The sequence below is a fragment of the Oncorhynchus nerka genome, linkage group LG24 (genome assembly GCF_034236695.1).
Source record: "Oncorhynchus nerka isolate Pitt River linkage group LG24, Oner_Uvic_2.0, whole genome shotgun sequence".
NCBI classification, from domain to species: domain Eukaryota; kingdom Metazoa; phylum Chordata; class Actinopteri; order Salmoniformes; family Salmonidae; genus Oncorhynchus; species Oncorhynchus nerka.
In genome coordinates, this window is record NC_088419.1 from 23339713 (window position 1) to 23359881 (window position 20169).

General features: G+C 42.5%; 1 protein-coding gene across 5 annotated transcripts; it reads right to left on the reverse strand.

The window, feature by feature from the left end:
• Positions 1-2636: 2636 nt before the first annotated feature.
• Positions 2637-9632, reverse strand: LOC115107686 (peptidyl-prolyl cis-trans isomerase-like 4). Of its 5 annotated transcripts, XR_010460859.1 has the most exons (7): positions 9192-9632; positions 7960-8373; positions 7559-7675; positions 5433-5544; positions 5163-5245; positions 4802-4912; positions 4468-4553 (listed from the first exon to the last, which is right to left on the reverse strand). XR_010460859.1 is itself a non-coding variant. In XM_065008724.1 (6 exons), exons 3-6 carry the CDS (start codon positions 8020-8022, stop codon positions 4474-4476), a joined length of 372 nt encoding a protein of 123 aa, XP_064864796.1. In that variant the 5' UTR covers positions 8023-8057; positions 8278-8373; positions 9192-9626; the 3' UTR covers positions 2637-4473. The 5 variants fall into 5 exon arrangements, 4 of the variants coding, with proteins under 4 accessions (XP_064864796.1, XP_064864795.1, XP_064864797.1 ...); XM_065008724.1 differs by lacking the exons at positions 4802-4912; positions 5163-5245 and having other exon boundaries at positions 2637-4553; positions 7960-8057; positions 8278-8373; positions 9192-9626; XM_065008723.1 differs by lacking the exons at positions 4802-4912; positions 5163-5245 and having other exon boundaries at positions 2637-4553; positions 7960-8057; positions 8252-8373; positions 9192-9626.
• Between the last annotated feature and the right edge of the window lie 10537 nt (positions 9633-20169).

Sequence of the window (20169 nt, forward strand, 5' to 3'; positions counted from 1 at the left end):
TCTGGATCATCCAAATGCTCTCTAGCAAACTTTAGACGGGCCTGGACATGTACTGGCTTAAGCAGGGGGACACGTCTGGCACTGCAGGATTTGAGTCCCTGGCGGCGTAATGTGTTACTGATGGTAGGCTTTATTACTTGGTCCCAGCTCTCTGCAGGTCATTCACTAGGTCCCCCCATGTGGTTCTGGGATTTTTGCTCACCGTTCTTATGATCATTTTGACCCCACGGGGTGAGTTCTTGCGTGGAGCCCTAGATCGAGTGAGATTATCAGTGGTCTTGTATGTCTTCCATTTCCTAATAATTGCTCCCACAGTTGATTTCTTCAAACCAAGCTGCTTACCTATTGCAGATTCAGTCTTCCCAGCCTGGTGCAGGTCTCCAATTTAGTTTCTGGTGTCCTTTGACAGCTCTTTGGTCTTGGCCATAGTGGAGTTTGGAGTGTGACTGAGGTTGTGGACAGGTGTCTTTTATACTGATAACAAGTTCAAACAGGTGCCATTAATTCAGGTAACGAGTGGAGGACAGAGGAGCCTCTTAAAGAAGAAGTTACAGGTCTGTGAAAGCCAGAAATCTTGCTTGTTTGTAGGTGACCAAATACTTATTTTCCACCATAATTTGCAAATACATTCATTAAAAATCCTACAATGTGATTTTCTGGAGAAAAAAAATCTAATTTTGTCTGTCATAGTTGAAGTGTACCTATGATGAAAATTACAGGCCTCTCTCATCTTTTTAAGTGGGAGAACTTGCACAATTAGTGGCTGACCAAATACTTTTTTTGCCCCACTGTATAAACAGTGGGGCAAAAAAAGTATTTGGTCAGCCACTATATATAAGTATTCAGATCCTTTGCTATGAGACTCAAAATTGAGCTCAGGTGCATCTTGTTTCCATTGATCATCCTTGAGATGTTTCTACAACTTGCTTGGAGTCCACCTGGAGTAAATTAAATTGATTGGACATGATTTCGAAAAAGGCACACACCGGTTCATATAAGGTCCCACAGTTGACAGTGGATGTCAGAGCAAAAACCAAGCTGAGGTCAAAGGAATTGTCCGTAGAGCTCCGAGACAGGATTGTCGAGGCACAGATCTGGGGAAGGGTACCAAAACATTTCTGCAGCATTGGAAGTCCCCAAGAACACAGTGGCCTCCATCATTCTTAAATGGAAGAAGTTTGGAACCACCAAGACTCTTCCTAGAGCTAGCCACCTGGTCAAACTGAGCAATCGGGGGAGAATCTCTGGTCTGATGAAACCAAGATTAAACTCTTTGGCATGACTGCCAAGTGTCACGTCTCGAGGAAACCTGGCACCATCTCTATGGTGAAGCATGGTGATGGCAGTGGTGATGTTTTTCACCTGGCAATGACTGGTAGACTAGACAGGATCGAGGGAAAGATGAAAGGAGCAAAGTACAAAGAGATTCTTGATTAAAAAAACTGTTCAAGAGCGCTCAGAACCTCAGACTGGGGCAAAGGTTCACCTTTCCAACAGGACAACGACCCTAAGCATACAGCTAAGACAACGCAGGAGTGGATTCAAGTCTTTGAATGTCCTTGAGTGGCCCAGCCAGACCCCGGACTTGAACCTAATCTAACATCTCTGGGGAGACCTGAAAATAGCTGTGCTGCGATGCTCCCCATCCAACCTGACGGAGCTTGAGAAGATCTGCCGAGAAAGGGAGTAAACTCCCCAAATTCAGGTGTGCGTAGCTTGTAGCATCACACCCAAGAAGACTTGACGCTGTAATCGCTGCCAAATGTGCTTCAACAAAGTACAGAGTAAAGGGTCTGAATACTTATGTAATGGGATTTCAGCGTTTACTTTAAATATGCAAAAATAATTGTTTTTGCTTTGTCATGAGGCATTGTGTGTAGATTGATGACGGGGGGGAAGTATTTAATACATTTTTAAAATAAAGCTATAATGTAACAATCTGGAAAAAGTCAAGGGGTCTGAATACTTTCAGAATGCACTGTATATTAGGGACATGTGGTAGCTAACTAGCTTGTTAACTGTTTACAAACAAATTAGTAAATGTGCTCAAAAGCTAAACAGCTACCCAGCTAGTTGATTGCTGAGGCTAGACAAAAAGGACTAGTTTTGAAAGTTGGCTCATCTTATCTTTTTGAACATTCAAAGCAGCATCCATGGCAGGCATTGTCACCTTAGTCTTCTACAGAACTTCTGAGTGATAGGAAGCATGAGCACCACCAATCAGCTTAAATCACTGTGCACAATACCCGTCATTACTATGACAACTAGCGTAGCCATGTTAGCAAATGACTGCTGTCTGAACAAACACAAATCCGAGTTTGTCACTTATAACAAAACTGTATTGAGCATTACGGTCTGCAGTGTGAACAAGGCTTTAGTACATAGATGTCGGCATCTGGATGGTAGACTTGTTCTCACTGAAGTGCGTTACTCCTCATGTACCAGTAGGAGGCAATGTTCTGGCAGGAACTGTTGGACTGTAGCTTCACATTTTATTTCAATATATCTCTTTATTTAGGTTGTTGGCATGACATTCAAATAATGACGTTGATTCAAACATACCATTTTACTATTAAAATATGACCAAATAAATATAATAAATATATATGAAATTCGACCATTTCAACCACCCAATATAGTATGAAAATGATTAGCGTTTATTTGTGGTATTTAACACAATTTCAATGTATACATAGTTCTGATGATTACGTTGGAATTAGACTGACTTAAATACATTGATGTAACAACCTGTTAGTTCAGTTTTACCCTAATTTCAGTGTTTACAATGCTGGTTGAAATTAGATTACTTTTTTTGAAATCCAATCAAACTACTGTTTTCAATTTATTTTCCACATCACAATACGTTGACAAATTACGTTGAAACAACATTGAGTCAACCAGTGTGTGCCCAGTGGGGAGACATTTCACTTTGTACACCCGGCTGTCTCTAGAACAAAATGCATGACTGACTGTACACTTCCCTAGGTCCCAAGTTCTTCCTAATTCTGGTCAATGATGGGAATCAGCTTCTGACCGTGGGATCCTACAACTGTCTGCTCATGATTTAGCTTTCTACAGTGCCATTAGATTCACTCCTTTTGTTAAGTGCAATTTGCTCTCACTCAGGTACTGTGGGCTGTTGGGGAAGTCTGACAGTGGTTAGATATGGGGGTGGAAAACAAAACATATCGCTGTCTGTCTATCTGCAGTCTTTTTACAACTTGAACCACGCTAAACCTCACCGGCTTCCCTCCAACAGCCATCTGGTTCCACCACCACCCCACCCCCACACTCAGTACAAGTTAAAAACAACCCATTTTGGGAAGCTTCAAAATGGCATCTCATTCTGAGAAACAACCAAATGTGAAATGATTCCAAATGTCAACAGACCAAATATGGTGAATGTTGACTTGGGTCTCTCGTGCTTTAATTCAGGGAACTCAGAGGGGGCTAGAAGTGGTGGCCCACAGCATTGCACAAGGAGAGGCCCTGTGGAAAACTCAACGACTGTTCGCTAGCTGCACACACTAACCCTCACTGTGCTATTCTTCTATGACTGCCAAGGCTGAAAACATTATTCTGAACACTTTTGGTCAGGACTGTATCGAATTAAATATAGCTCTCTTTTGGTTTACCCCTCACATCCCAATATACTTCAACACAGGATTCAGGTTGGGCTAACTGATACCCTTTCTGACAGTACTGCCAAGATACACAGATCCAAAACATTTAAAACTGTCGCCAAAAGAGGATCCCTCATTTAGAGATGTAGCCCACATAACTTTCAGCTAGCATAGCTTCCTCCCACTTGTTTTCACGCAGCGAGGTGGAAGGTGAGATATCATGCTATTTCAGTGATATCACACTGGCCGACCTCATGGAGAGGGTTACACAGGGAATTCCCTTTGCAGTGCACTCACTCAGAAACACAACTCATGTTTTCCATGCCCACTTAATTTATTTACTCTATAAAATCTGTAAGAAACTACAGTAAAAGGTCAAAGACAAACATGGGGGGAAAAAAATAATTCACCCCCCCCCCCCTTTGATGAACAGAGAAAGAGAGGTGGGGTAGGTATAAGTCAAACTAAAAAAACAAATATACTTACACAACCTTACTAACTGCCGAGGTTTTAGTCATGATGAGTCCCTGGTTCTGCTCTCCCAGACATGGGTGGTCGTGGTAGGGTAGTAGGGGCCACAGAGGCAGGTATTTGGGAGGACCAATTCCATTTAAAGTTAGTAAATTCATGAAAAGAACGGACATTTATTTTTAAAGAGGAATTTCCAAATCCATAATTGATGGAAGTTGAAATGGAACGGACCTCAATCCCATTCCTCTCTCATCATCAGTGTCTGCTCCTCTCCTTGTCTTTAGACTTCTTGGGTGAGTGACTACGGCTACTCTCCCTGTGGCCCTTGTCAAGGCCCTCCGGGCGGTGCTTTTCATGGGACATGCTGTGCTTATGGTGGTCATCGCCGTCGTCTCTTTCCCTGGAGTGAGAATGCTGCCAGTCTGTCTTTTTCTCCCGCCGGGGTTCCTCCCTGTCCCACTGTAGGTATAACATGGGAGAGAAAGAGATTTGAGAAAGGTTAGATAGAAATCTTTGGAGTTATACTCTGCGGAATGACTGTGTAGCTGGAGTGACTGGTGTCACAACTGTTGAAATAATAGGCCATACCCAAATCACATGAGCCATGCTTACTCATATATTCTTACTCTAATGCTCTGACTGAACATTATTGTGAAACAAAGGACATTTTTCACAAACAATGAGTTGGGGAGACATTTTCAGTCAACCTTGGATTTATTTCCTTGTTGTCTGAGTGATTGTGCTTCTTGTCTTTGTGTTTCTTCTCAGCATGCCAATGGCTTGTTCCTTCTTCCTCTAAAAGCAGGTCGTACTTGGAGCTTTTGGGACCATTAAGTAAAACTTAAGTAAAGAGAGTAATTCTTTAAAAGGTTTGCCAAGACAACATTTCAAAGAGAAACACTTTCTTCCAGAGAAATTTAATTTCCTCCAACAGAAACATCTTTACAATAGTTGACCTCTCTAACCTGATTGCTATGTGAAATGGTGCACAGTTTAGTTATTTTACACAATTCTAACCCCCATCTTTCACTTCATATGAATAGCAAATATAAAAACATTTAAGGATACTCTGGCTTGGGTTTGACTTTATCCTTAAGAGCTCATTTGTATCCCACTTCTTTTTCATAGGCCTTGAAGTCATCCTTCGTATACTTCCCACATAGAAAACCAAAAAAGACCTTGTTAATTTCTCTACTTAGAAGAGAAGGTAAATGGCACATCCTTTAGCTAAAGTGCCTGATTGAGGCTTAAAGTCTCTGAAAGTATATATAATGGAAATACTGAAAAACCCAAAATATTAAAAGGAAGTTAATGAGTTATGTTTTAATAAGTGATTACCTTTGCCTTTCCATTTCATCTTTGAGACAGACTGGCTGAAGTCCACATGTATGAGTCGGTCATCTATGAGCACGTTGTCCATCTTGAAGAAGGCCTTTTCACAGTCCCGCTCCTGTGGAGAGAAATGACATCAATTATATCTAAGAGGGTAAACTGAGCCCTTATGTGTATAGTGAATAAGGAAACAACCTATCAATTCAGTAAACAAAACCCTTTCAAGTGAATTCATGTGTACTCTCAATTTTGACTAACTGGTGCCCTCTATTTGTATTCTGCATAACTGCACTTAAACGGTTCCAAAATGAATCTCTTTTTAGCTTAGTCTTGATTTGGACTTGTGAATATGAGTGGATCATTGTTCAATGTTTAAAGAGGGCTAAAATTACTAAATGCTAACTCATGGTACATATAAAAATCAAGTGAACACCAAACATATTATTTTCAAACTCAATGAAAGCATAGCACAGAGACTCTCCTGACTTCAAGTCTCTGATGAGCTCACAGCTGTACAGAAATAAGAACACGTTAATATAGGATAATACACCAATATTCTACCAAGTCTCCTTTCTATTTTTAAATGGTTAGGACTAGGTCTATTTCTAATTAAATATGTATAGTAGTGTCATGGAGGCCAGTATGTTGAAATAGACCGGGTGAAAGTCCGAAGCGAGAGAAGATGTTTTCCAGGTCCTCCTCTATAGTCATAGGGTTCAGCTTACAAACAAACAGAACATTCTCCGGAGGTTTCACTTCCTCATCAGGAAGATTACCCACCTACACAAGCACATACACACGACAACGTCTCAAACCACAAAACTCGGAGTGTGGTGTCAGGAAAATAACCTCACACTCAACGTCAACAAAACTAAGGAGATGATTGTGGACTTCAGGAAACAGCAGAGGGAACACCCCCCTATCCACATCGATGGAACAGTAGTGGAGAGGGTAGCAAGTTTTAAGTTCCTCGGCATACACATCACAGACAAACTGAACTGGTCCACTCACACAGACAGCATCATGAAGAAGGCGCAGCAGCGCCTCTTCAACCTCAGGAGGCTGAAGAAATTCGGCTTGTCACCAAAAGCACTCACAAACTTCTACAGATGCACAATCGAGAGCATCCTGGCGGGCTGCATCACCGCCTGGTACGGCAACTGCTCTGCCCACAACCGTAAGGCTCTCCAGAGGGTAGTGAGGTCTGCACAACGCATCACCGGGGGCAAACTACCTGCCCTCCAGGACACCTACACCACCCGATGTTACAGGAAGGCCATAAAGATCATCAAGGACAACAACCACCCGAGCCACTGCCTGTTCACCCCGCTATCATCCAGAAGGCGAGGTCAGTACAGGTGCATCAAAGCTGGGACCGAGAGACTGAAAAACAGCTTCTATCTCAAGGCCATCAGACTGTTAAACAGCCACCACTAACATTGAGTGGCTGCTGCCAACACACTGACACTGACTCAACTCTAGCCACTTTAATAATGGGAAATGATGTAAAATATATCACTAGCCACTTTAAACAATGCTACCTAATATAATGTTACATACCCTACATTATTTATCTCATATGCATACGTATATACTGTACTCTATATCATCTACTGCATCCTTATGTAATACATGTATCACTAGCCACTTTAACTATGCCACTTTGTTTACATACTCATCTCATATGTATATACTGTACTCGATACCATCTACTGTATCTTGCCTATGCTGCTCTGTACCATCACTCATTCATAAATCTTTATGTACATATTTTTTATCCCCTTACACTGTGTATAAAACAGTAGTTTTGGAATTGTTAGTTAGATTACTTGTTGGTTATCACTGCATTGTCGGAACTAAAAGCACAAGCATTTCGCTACACTCGCATTAACATCTGCTAACCATGTGTATGTGACAAATAAAATTTGATTTGAACTCTCATAAAACCACCATATAATCTTTACAACACTAATATGTTTACCAGCTAAATAACTAGTGTTGGGTTCTTCAACATCAATCAGTACACAAAGTGGTAATGTGGAGTGTTACAAAATCTGCTCTGCCATCGCGCCTGAAAGTATGCGCATCCTCTACAAGGCTAGGTGGACAGAACCACAAGACCCCCATCTCACCATCTCCAGAAGGATGGCCTGGGTCTTGGCCGCCTCCTCCTTCAGCAGCTCATCCAGCTCCTCAGCCTCCTTACCATCTGTGTCGTTGATCACTTCCTCTGCTCCAATACGACCACTCTGCACACCAAAGAGGGTTTGACTTTGCAAATCAACAAAAGGTGTACAGTACATGACATCAAAAAAAATCTAAAGTAACATCACAGCTACTTTTGTTCAAATATTGAGAAAATCATTCACCTTTCCTTTGATGAACAGAGAAACTATAAATTAAAACTTATGGCTTTTTATGAAAGTTTATGAAAAGTTAATCCGCTTTTGCTCTGAAATGTGAGATATGCATTGCTTTGACCTCAAATGGTACCTGAAAGTACCCAGTCACTCACTGGTACCCAGTCACTCACTGGATAGCTGTTCCTTGGTAGGCTCGGGGGAACGGTTCGGCACGGGCAGGTCAGCAGGGTCATCGAAAGGGTCTTCCAGGATCACAGTGTGGTTTATCCTGCAATGACACAAAACAAGTATCACACCTCTCTTCTCCTCACTTTATACTGGGATGTCTGAGTAGGTCATTGCATCTACACCTCTGTATGGGAGCTATTCATGAGGAAATTCGAAAGTGTATTCAATTCTATTCTGATTTACCCCTAACATTGCTGCATTTAAATATGGTTCAAGGAAATGAAATCTGCTGGCCTGATATCCTGAAAAGGGATGAAGACCTTATCAACGAAGGTGTCATTGATCTTATCCAAGACGCCAATACCCTCTGACACCTCACCGAACACAGTGTGGACCTCACCAGTGGTGATTAGGAACTGGGGGGGGGGGTAAAGAGATTGTTACAGCACAAGTAAGCTAACCTGAACATTTCTGAGATTTCAGACGCTTGCTATCCTGCTCGAACCAGTAGGCTAACTTTGTTGTTTTCAAACTGCAGTTAAATTGAACCATTATTTAACTAGGCAAGTCAGTTAAGAACAAATTATTATTTACAATGACGGCCAAACCCAGACGATGCTGGGCCAATTGTGTGCTGCCCTACGGGACTCCCAATCACGGCAGGTTGTGATACAGCCTGGATTCGAACCAGGGTGTCTGTAGTGCCTTAGACCACTGCGCCACTTGGGAGCCCAAAATACTGAGGAGTTGGATGGCAGTTTTACCAACCTGAGAACCATGATTTTTTTATTTTACCTTTATTTAACCGGGTAGGCTAGTTGAGAACAAGTTCTCATTTACAACTGCGACCCGGCAAAGATAAAGCAAAGCAATGTGACACAGACAACAGAGTTACACATGGAGTAAACAATAAACAAGCCAATAACAAACAAGTCAATGACACAGTAGAAAAAAAGAAAGTCTATATACAGTGTGTGCAAAAGGCATGATGAGGTAGGCAGTAAATAGGCCATAGGAGCGAATAATTACAATTTAGCAGATTAACACTGTGATAAATGAGAGATGACGCATCAAATAAACTGGCCTGGTCTCCATAGAGTTTACTGAGGGTATAGAAAAGACATCAATACATTTGCATTTTAGTCATTTAGCAGACACTCTTATCCAGAGCGAATTACAGGAGCAATTCGGGTTAAGTGTAGCCTCTTTTAGAATCCAAGAGTGAAATACTTACACACTCGTCTCTAACATGTAGGCTCAGCATTGCCGAACAGTCCCATTACAAATCAGAAAGTTGGTCTAACTTTTTCCGCTGATTTTTTTCCCTATGTCGGAAGTAATCTGATATAAAGATCCACAGGGAAATGCTATCAACCCGACCTTCAGTACACTGGTCTGTATATCGGTTTGTATCCGGTTTTATTTTCAATACTGTTGCAATTCGCACATGACACATCGAACCACAGACAGCAAACACTTCCAGCTGATTATGAGGAAACATGCTTCGGTCAACTACGTTCAGTTACATTCGGCTTTGTTTACATATTGTGCAATGGGTCTAGAGATTGAAAACACAAGCGACATACCGGCGCTGAAAAAAAGTTGAGTAAACAACACTCGCCTGTGAATACCTTATATCCTGCTCTTGCCGCCAAAAGGATCAACAGCATGTACAACTGGTAAAGTAAGTGTAAATATCATTGTATTCAACATTTTGGCTTATAGAGACTATTGCGTATTTTTAAGGGCTACCTCGGTCAGACTGAAAATCAATGGTAACAGTCGGACGTTCAGGCAAGGTTAAGTGCTTTGCTCAGGGCACATCGACACATGTTTCACCTATCAACATTCCTGTAATAAATAAAAAACAGCTGTGATGATTTTAGACATTGATGCTGATGAAATGGACTGACCCATAGACAGATGCTCCACCACAGCCAGTCCCAGTTGGATCTCCAGTCTGCACAATAAAGTCTCTCTGGACATTGTGGATGAGGCAGTAGTTGTAGAATTTGATTTTGCATAACTTTAAAAAAGGAGATTATCAGCATTATGAGAGCAACACATCACAAGACATTAGGAATTCCCTTGCTAAGAATTTAACTCCAGGACAATGGAGTTAAGTTCTTAGCAAGGAATTTCATAGCCGTTGATCACGACTCTCAGTTCCATTACAATCACACATAAGAATAAGAAAAAAGGTGTCTTCTGTATGGGGGAGTTTTGTTAAGAGCCCTGACACTCGGTCTGAACATTAACATGCATCACTTGCGATAAGGTTTTGGTTACACAACTTTATAGGGTTAGGGTTCCCACGCTGCCATATTTCCATGTTACATTGCTTGTTTACGGAAGACAGAGTTGACTACCTGTAGTAATTAGCTATCTGCATCACTGAACACCTGTGCGTAAACAGAAGATGGACGCCACAAACGTGTTGTCACTGAAAAAATACTGTCTGCTGCAACTGTGTTAAAACTAGTCAAAACACTGTACAACAGTGAAGGCTCTTCAGAGGAGGATGGGGAGGACCATCCTCAGTGAATTTCATAAAAATAATGAAACATTTAAAGTTATCGTTCTCACATTAAAACACACTGTTTTGCAATAAAGGTCTACAGTAGCCTCAACAGAACTCTGTAGGGTAGCACCATGGTGTAGCACCATGGTGTAGCAGGAGGACAGCCTGCTTCTGTCCTCCTCTGGGTACATTGACTTCAATACAAAACCTAGGAGGCTCATGGTTCTCACCCCCTTCCATAGACTTACATGGTAATTATGACAACTTCCGGAGGACATCCTCCAACCAATCAGAGCTCTTACAGCATGAACTGACATATTGTCCACCCAATCAAAATATCAGAGAATGAATCTAGTACTGAAAGAATAAGCAACTGCTAACTAGCACTGCAATACATAATGTGGTGAGTAATGTTAGTTGACTCAGAGAGAAAGACAAGTTGAACAGTTTTGAACTAATTAATTAATAAAAAATGAAGGAGGGAGAGAGAGAGCTAACTACATATATTTTTATTTAATTTTTTACTTTCACTTAAAATTACTTAGCAAATGCAGCTAGCTAGTTTAGCCTACTCAAACAGAGAGTGATATTGCCGAGGTAAAGACAGTTTCAGGTTGGATATTCGCCGGATATTCGCCTGTAGTTTTCCTTAAGTCCACCAACAGTAGTTAGGGACCGTCAACATATTGACAAATCAAATTGTTCAAATTTCAATAGCTCTTTAACCATTACTCTGAAAACATTCTAAACTGGTTGTAGCTAACCCGATGGCATAGACACACATTGCACACACTTTCTTTTTGTCGATTTACATCTCATACTATTTTAAAATATTTATTTACATTTTTGAATTTCAATAGCTCTTTGGTCATATGATCTACTAACTTCAAACACGTTTCAGAATGTACACTCAGTGGGCCTACACATTGCACACCCTTTAGTTTGTCCAACTTTCAAATTGCAATAGCTCCTTGGTCATGTGACCTACTGACTTCAAACAAAGTTCAATGTCCATACGCTTATGTATTGCACACCCTTTAGTTTGTCCATTTTCATCTCACGTTTTTACATGCATTTTTCAAACATTCAAATTCCAATAGCTCCTTGGTCATGTGACCTACTGAATTCAAACAATGTTCACTATAGACACTATAGTTATTCCACTTCTGGATCTAATACATATTAGCATTTTACATACATTCATAAGTGTAATAACTTTTTATGACATACTGTGAAAAACTCTCTTGGCTGCTGGCTCTGTCACTTTCAGAAATGCGCAGAGCAGACTGAAAGGGGAAGGGTAGCTCTTGACTTGAACCACAGGGGTTCTCTCTAAAGAGAGAGTAATCCAAAAGGCACAGACACACACCTTGACTTTCAATTGGCACCCTTGACCTGTATGTATTCTCTCCTGATTGGTCTCCGCGGTGCTTAGTCAATGGGAACTCTGTTGCCGGCCCCATCATAAACACATATTTATGGTAACAAGGCAATCAAACAAGCTAAGTGTCAGTATAGAGACAAAGTAGAGTCGCAATTCAACGGCTCAGACACAAGAGGTATGTGGCAGGGTCTACAGTTTTTTTGTATTTATTTATTTATCTAAAATTGTACCTTTTATTTAACTAGGCAAGTCAGTTAAGAACAAGTTCTTATTTTCAATGATGGCCTCGGAACAGTGGCTTAACTGCCTGTTCAGGGGTAGAACGACAGATTTGTACCTTGTCAGGTCCGGTTACTAGTCCAACGCTCTAACCACTAGGCTACCCTGCCGCCCCACATACAGGTCAAGGGTACAGTCAATCACGGATTACAAAAAGAAAACCAGCCCCGTCGTGGACCAGGATGTCTTGCTCTCAGACAGACTAAACAACTTCTTTGCTCGCTTTGAGGACAATACAGTGACACTGACACGGCCCGCTACCAAAACCTGTGGACTCTCCTTCACTGCAGCCGACGTGAGGAAAATATTTAAACGTGTTAACCCTCGCAAGGCTGCAGGCCCAGACGGCATCCCCAGCCGCGTCCTCAGAGCATGCGCAGACCAGCTGGCTGGTGTGTTTACGGACATATTCAATCAATCCTTATCCCAGTCTGCTGTTCCCACAAGCTTCAAGAGGGCCACCATTGTTCCTGTTCCCAAGAAAGCTAAGGTAACTGAGCTAAACGACTACCGCCCCGTAGCACTCACTTCCGTCATCATGAAGTGCTTTGAGAGACTAGTCAAGGACCATATCACCTCCACCCTACCTGACACCCTAGACCCACTCCAATTTGCTTACCGCTCCAATAGGTCCACAGACGACGCAATCGCAACCACACTGCCCTAACCCACCTGGACAAAAGGAATACCTATGTGAGAATGCTGTTCATCGACTACAGCTCAGCATTTAACACCATAGTACCCTCCAAACTCGTCATCAAGCTCAAGAACCTGGGTTCCCCGCCCTGTGCAACTGACGGGCCGCCCCCCAGGTGGTGAGGGTAGGTAACAACATCTCCACCCCGCTGATCCTCAACACTGGGGCCCCACTCCCGGATCTCACAGCTAGCTGGCTGCTATCCGTGTGTCTATCTGCTTTCGTCGATTCCGGTTCAAACATCAATTACTCCGGAGCTAGCCAGCTCCGTCAATCACTCCTGAGCTCCGTCAATCACTCCTGTGCTGCAGTCACCTATCCGGACCCGTTTTACTGCCTACGCGGAGCCCCACCGGGCCTTCACAACTGGACTGCCGACGTTATCTACCCGAAGGAGATCCGGCTGGCTCCTCCGTCGCGACGTTACCTGAACGCCCATCTGCGGCCTGCTAACCGTTAGCTGTCTTACCGGCTGCTCTCAGAATAGACAATCGGACAATTTATTTATTTTTATTATTATTATGTTTCTTCTTGGGCCTCTATAACTATATCTATTGTTTTTATTTTTTTGTTGTTGTGTGATTTGGACTAATCCCCTCTACAACACGGAACTCCACTAATCTACTGACGGAACGCAAGAGGTGGCTAACAACAGACCTCCATCCTATGCTAGCTTGCTACCGATGTCCTGGCTAGCTGTCTAAATCGCCGTGACCCCCAAACCAACCTCTCCACTCCCTGGACCCTTTTGATCACTCGACTAAGGATGCCTCTCCTTAATGTCAATATGTCTTGTCCATTGCTGTTCTGGTTAGTGTTTATTGGCTTATTTCACTGTAGAGCCTCTAGTCCTGCTCACTATACCTTATCCAACTTATTAGTTCCACCACCCACACATGCAATGACATCTCCTGGTTTCAATGATGTTTCTAGAGACAATATCTCTCTCTTCATCACTCAATACCTAGGTTTACCTCCACTGTATTCACATCCTACCATACCTTTGTCTGTACATTATACCTTGATGCTATTTTCTCGCCCCCAGAAACCTCCTTTTACTCTCTGTTCCAGACGTTCTAGACGACCAATTCTTATTGCTTTTAGCCGTACCCTTACTCTTCTCCTCCTATGTTCCTCTGGCGATGTAGAGGTGAATCCAGGCCCTGCAGTGCCTAGCTCCACTCCTATTCCCCAGGCGCTCTCTTTTGATGACTTCTGTAACCGTAATAGCCTTGGTTTCATGCATGTTAACATTAGAAGCCTCCTCCCTAAGTTTGTTCTTTTCACTGCTTTAGCACACTCTGCCAACCCGGATGTTCTAGCTGTGTCTGAATCCTGGCTTAGGAAGACCACCAAAAATTCAGAAATTTTAATTCCAAACTACAACATTTTCAGACAAGATAGAACTGCCAAAGGGGGCGGTGTTGCAATCTACTGCAAAGATAGCCTGCAGAGTTCTGTCCTACTATCCAGGTCTGTACCCAAACAATTTGAACTTCTACTTTTAAAAATCCACCTCTCTAAAAACAAGTCTCTCACCGTTGCCGCCTGCTATAGACCACCCTCTGCCCCCAGCTGTGCTCTGGACACCATATGTGAACTGATTGCCCCCATCTATCTTCAGAGCTCGTGCTGCTAGGCGACCTAAACTGGAACATGCTTAACACCCCAGCCATCCTACAATCTAAACTTGATGCCCTCAATCTCACACAAATTATCAATGAACCTACCAGGTACCCCCCAAAGCCTTAAACACGGGCACCCTCATAGATATCATCCTAACCAACTTCCCCTCTAAATACACCTCTGCTGTCTTCAACCAAGATCTCAGCGATCACTGCCTCATTGCCTGCATCCGTAATGGGTCAGCGGTCAAACGACCTCCACTCATCACTGTAAAACGCTCCCTGAAACACTTCAGCGAGCAGGCCTTTCTAATCGACCTGGCCGGGGTGTCCTGGAAGGATATTGATCTCATCCCGTCAGTAGAGGATGCCTGGATATTTTTTAAAAATGCCTTCCTAACAATCTTAAATAAACATACCCCATTCAAGAAAATTAGAACCAGGAACAGATATAGCCCTTGGTTCTCCCCAGACCTGACTGCCCTTAACCAACACAAAAACATCCTATGGCGTTCTGCATTAGCATCGAACAGCCCCGTGATATGCAGCTGTTCAGGAAGCTAGAAACCGTTATACACAGGCAGTTAGAAAAGCCAAGGCTAGCTTTTTCAAGCAGAAATTTGCTTCCTGCAACACTAACTCTAAAAAGTTCTGGGACACTGTAAAGTCCATGGAGAATAAGAACACCTCCTCCCAGCTGCCCACTGCACTGAAGATAGGAAACACTGTCACCACTGATAAATCCACCATAATTGAGAATTTCAATAAGCATTTTTCTACGGCTGGCCATGCTTTCCACCTGGCAACTCCTACCCCGGTCAACAGCACTGCACCCCCAACAGCAACTCGCCCAAGCCTTCCCCATTTCTCCTTCTCCCAAATCCATTCAGCTGAAGTTCTGAAAGAGCTGAAAAATCTGGACCCCTACAAATCAGCCGGGCTAGACAATCTGGACCCTTTCTTTCTAAAATTATCTGCCGAAATTGTTGCCACCCCTATTACTAGCCTGTTCAACCTCTCTTTCGTGTCATCTGAGATTCCCAAAGATTGGAAAGCAGCTGCGGTCATCCCCCTCTTCAAAGGGGGACACTCTTGACCCAAACTGCTACAGACCTATATCTATCCTACCATGCCTTTCTAAGGTCTTCGAAAGCCAAGTCAACAAACAGATTACCGACCATTTCGAATCTCACCATACCTTCTCTGCTATGCAATCTGGTTTCAGAGCTGGTCATGGGTGCACCTCAGCCACGCTCAAGGTCCTAAACGATATCTTAACCGCCATCGATAAGAAACATTACTGTGCAGCCGTATTCATTGATCTGGCCAAGGCTTTCGACTCTGTCAACCACCACATCCTCATCGGCAGACTCGACAGCCTTGGTTTCTCAAATGATTGCCTCGCCTGGTTCACCAACTACTTCTCTGATAGAGTTCAGTGTGTCAAATCGGAGGGTCTGCTGTCCGGACCTCTGGCAGTCTCTATGGGGGTGCCACAGGGTTCAATTCTTGGACCGACTCTCTTCTCTGTATACATCAATGAGGTCGCTCTTGCTGCTGGTGAGTCTCTGATCCACCTCTACGCAGACGACACCATTCTGTATACTTCCGGCCCTTCTTTGGACACTGTGTTAACAACCCTCCAGGCAAGCTTCAATGCCATACAACTCTCCTTCCGTGGCCTCCAATTGCTCTTAAATACAAGTAAAACTAAATGCATGCTCTTCAACCGATCGCTACCTGCACCTACCCGCCTGTCCAACATCACTACTCTGGACGGCTCTGACTTAGAATACGTGGACAACTACAAATACTTAGGTGTCTGGTTAGACTGTAAACTCTCCTTCCAGACCCATATCAAACATCTCCAATCCAAAGTTAAATCTAGAATTGGCTTCCTATTTCGCAACAAAGCATCCTTCACTCATGCTGCCAAACATACCCTTGTAAAATTGACCATCCTACCAATCCTCGACTTTGGCGATGTCATTTACAAAATAGCCTCCAATACCCTACTCAACAAATTGGATGCAGTCTATCACAGTGCAATCCGTTGTGTCACCAAAGCCCCATATACTACCCACCATTGCGACCTGTACGCTCTCGTTGGCTGGCCCTCGCTTCATACTCGTCGCCAAACCCACTGGCTCCATGTCATCTACAAGACCCTGCTAGGTAAAGTCCCCCCTTATCTCAGCTCGCTGGTCACCATAGCATCTCCCACCTGTAGCACACGCTCCAGCAGGTATATCTCTCTAGTCACCCCCAAAACCAATTATTTCTTTGGCCGCCTCTCCTTCCAGTTCTCTGCTGCCAATGACTGGAACGAACTACAAAAATCTCTTAAATTGGAAACACTTATCTCCCTCACTATCTTTAAGCACCAACTGTCAGAGCATCTTACAGATTACTGCACCTGTACATAGCCCACCTATAATTTAGCCCAAACAACTACCTCTTTCCCAACTGTATTTAATTTACTTATTTATTTTGCTCCTTTGCACCCCATTATTTTTATTTCTACTTTGCACATTCTTCCATTGCAAAACTACCATTCCAGTGTTTTACTTGCTATATTGTATTTACTTTGCCACCATGGCCTTTTTTGCCTTTACCTCCCTTCTCACCTAATTTGCTCACATTGTTTATAGACTTGTTTTTTTTTACTGTATTATTGACTGTATGTTTGTTTTACTCCATGTGTAACTCTGTGTCGTTGTATGTGTCGAACTGCTTTGCTTTATCTTGGCCAGGTCGCAATTGTAAATGAGAACTTGTTCTCAACTTGCTTACCTGGTTAAATAAAGGTGAAATAAAAAATAAATAAAAAACTGGGGCCCCACAAGGGTGCGTTCTGAGCCCTCTCCTGTACTCCCTGTTCACCCACGACTGCGTGGCCATGCACGCCTCCAACTCAATCATCAAGTTTGCAGACGACACTACAGTGGTAGGCTTGATTACCAACAACGACGAGACGGCCTACAGGGAGGAGGTGAGGGCCCTCGGAGTGTGGTGTCAGGAAAATAACCTCACACTCAACGTCAACAAAACAAAGGAGATGATCGTGGACTTCAGGAAACAGCAGAGGGAGCACCCTCCTTATCCACATCGACGGGAGAGTAGTGGAGATGGTAGTATTTTTCAAGTTCCTCGGCGTACACATCACGGACAAACTGAATTGGTCCACCCACACAGACAGCGTGGTGAAGAAGGAGCAGCAGCGCCTCTTCAACCTCAGGAGGCTGAAAAGATTTTGCTTGTCACCAAAAGCACTCACACACTTTTACAGATGCACAATCGAGATCATCCTGTCGGGCTGTATCACCGCCTGGTATGGCAACTGCTCCACCCACAACCGTAAGGCTCTCCAGAGGGTAGTGAGGTCTGCACAACGCATCACCGGGGGCAAACTACCTGCCCTCCAGGACACCTACACCACCCGATGTCACACGAAGGCCATAACGATCATCAAGTACAACAACCACCCGAGCCACTGCCTGTTCACCCCGCTATCATCCAGAAGACAAGGTCAAAGTAGTGGCCGAGAGACTGAAAAACAGCTTCTATCTCAAGGCCATCAGACTGTTAAACAGCCACCACTAACATTGAGTGGCTGCTGCCAACATACTGACTCAACTCCAGCCACTTTAATATTGGAAAAATGTATGTAAAAAATATATCACTAGCCACTTTCAACAATGCCACTTAATATAATGTTTACATACCCTACATTACTCTTCTCATATGTTTATACTGTACTCTATACCATCTACTGCATCTTGCCATCTTTATGTAATACATGTATCACTAGCCACTTTAAACAATGCCACTTTTATATGTTTACATACCCTACATTACTCATCTCATATGTATATACTGTACTCGATACCATCTACTGCATCTTGCCTATGCCGTTCTGTACCATCACTCATTCATATATCTTTATGTACATATTCTTCATCCCTTTACACTTGTGTAGTAGGTAGTTGCTGTGTATTGTTAGGTTAGATTACTCGTTGGTTATTACTGCATTGTCGGAACTAGCAGCACAAGCATTTCGCTACACTCGCATTAACATCTGCTAACCATGTGTATGTAACAAATACAATTTGATTTGATTTTAACAAATATTTCCTAACACTTTGGATCCTATTCTTGACACCATACGTCAATGCACTTTTTTTATTTTTTTAATTACTCAACCTTCTGGGTCTGTGGTTATTTGGGCCAATAAAGTGCCAACTCAATTCTACCACTGACTAGTCTCTCATGCCCCTATGAACAGGGACACAGGGCAATAGTTTTTCATCTAAACCAGACCTTTTTTTACTGGAGTACACTAACCCCTAATTGGGGCTCTTTTCTTGACACACAGTAGCAGTTTACCAGATAAGAAGTCAAGAAGATCAAAAAGTAGATTGTTGTAAGGGCGTATTACATCCTGTGCTGGCCCCATTGTCATATCCATTCTGGATTCTGAGTGGTCAAATCATAGCTGAAAAATGCCTCTATGTATGTGTTTACTGTATGTGGGAATGTCTTATGTCCGTCCTACATGTAGTGTTGATACATGTAATATTCCTCAACTGCATATATCATAAATTGCTATTGCAAATAGAAGTATTATGTTCAACAACTGTCATTTTCAGATATTATTTTGACAAACACACTTTAACACACTTTGGTGCTTACAATTCATTCTCAATTGTCATAGACTTAGACTGGAAACTGTCAGTTGTGATCTTTGTGATATGACTTTCTTTAAGCACGTACTGATGAAGCTGTCACTTAATTTATTTATTTATTAAAGCCTACAAACGCTCTACATTTATTCACTCTGTGATAGGGTTGGATCCTACATGCTACTTTTATTATTCTCCTGTAAATGGTTCAGTGCCTAAAATTTAGGCTGTGTAGAATGGGGTATAAAGGAAATTACCTCTATTATATTGATAAGGAAATCAGCATACAGTTTTGGCCTGCGTATTTATTTGCCTATAACTAATCAGAATTCCATTATGTTTACATAAAAAGAGAACAGTGATGATGGCCAAGGAAGTTGCACAGAACTTCCCCAACATCCCCTCCCAAATTGATACAGAACCTTCACAAAAAACACATGGAGCATCTGCGAAAAGAAATGGCTGAGGATTTACTAAAAATGTCTGGTATGTAATGACATTTAATTCAAAGTAAATGTAAATTCTTTATTTTTATGTAGTTGTGTGGGATAGCCATATGTTCAGTTCATGCCTATGATTTCAGAGTTTAACAAAGCCAAGAACTGTTTCATGTGTGCCACTGATAAAAAACCTGGATGTGGCCCAAAGACTGACTGGGTTAGTAAATTTATTTAACATGTTTATAATCTTTTGACAACAGTGACGGCATGCAAGACTATTTATTATATAACACAATGGATGGCTAATTCGTCATACTGCATGGATATTTGATATAATTTATAACGTGTTACGCTTTGTTTTGTTTTAGATTGAATGTTTGGCATGCCAACGGTGGTTCCATGTGCTGTGCCTAGGAATGAAGACAAAAGAGTTCAGAGTGAAGAACACAAACTGGAAGTGCTGTCTGTGTTGTTGAAAATGTATGCTATACCCCATCCACACTGAAGAGGCTTTGAAATGTACATCAACCAATCATCATAAAGAGAAAGTTAACACTGTGAAATGATTTGTACTTATTTGAAGT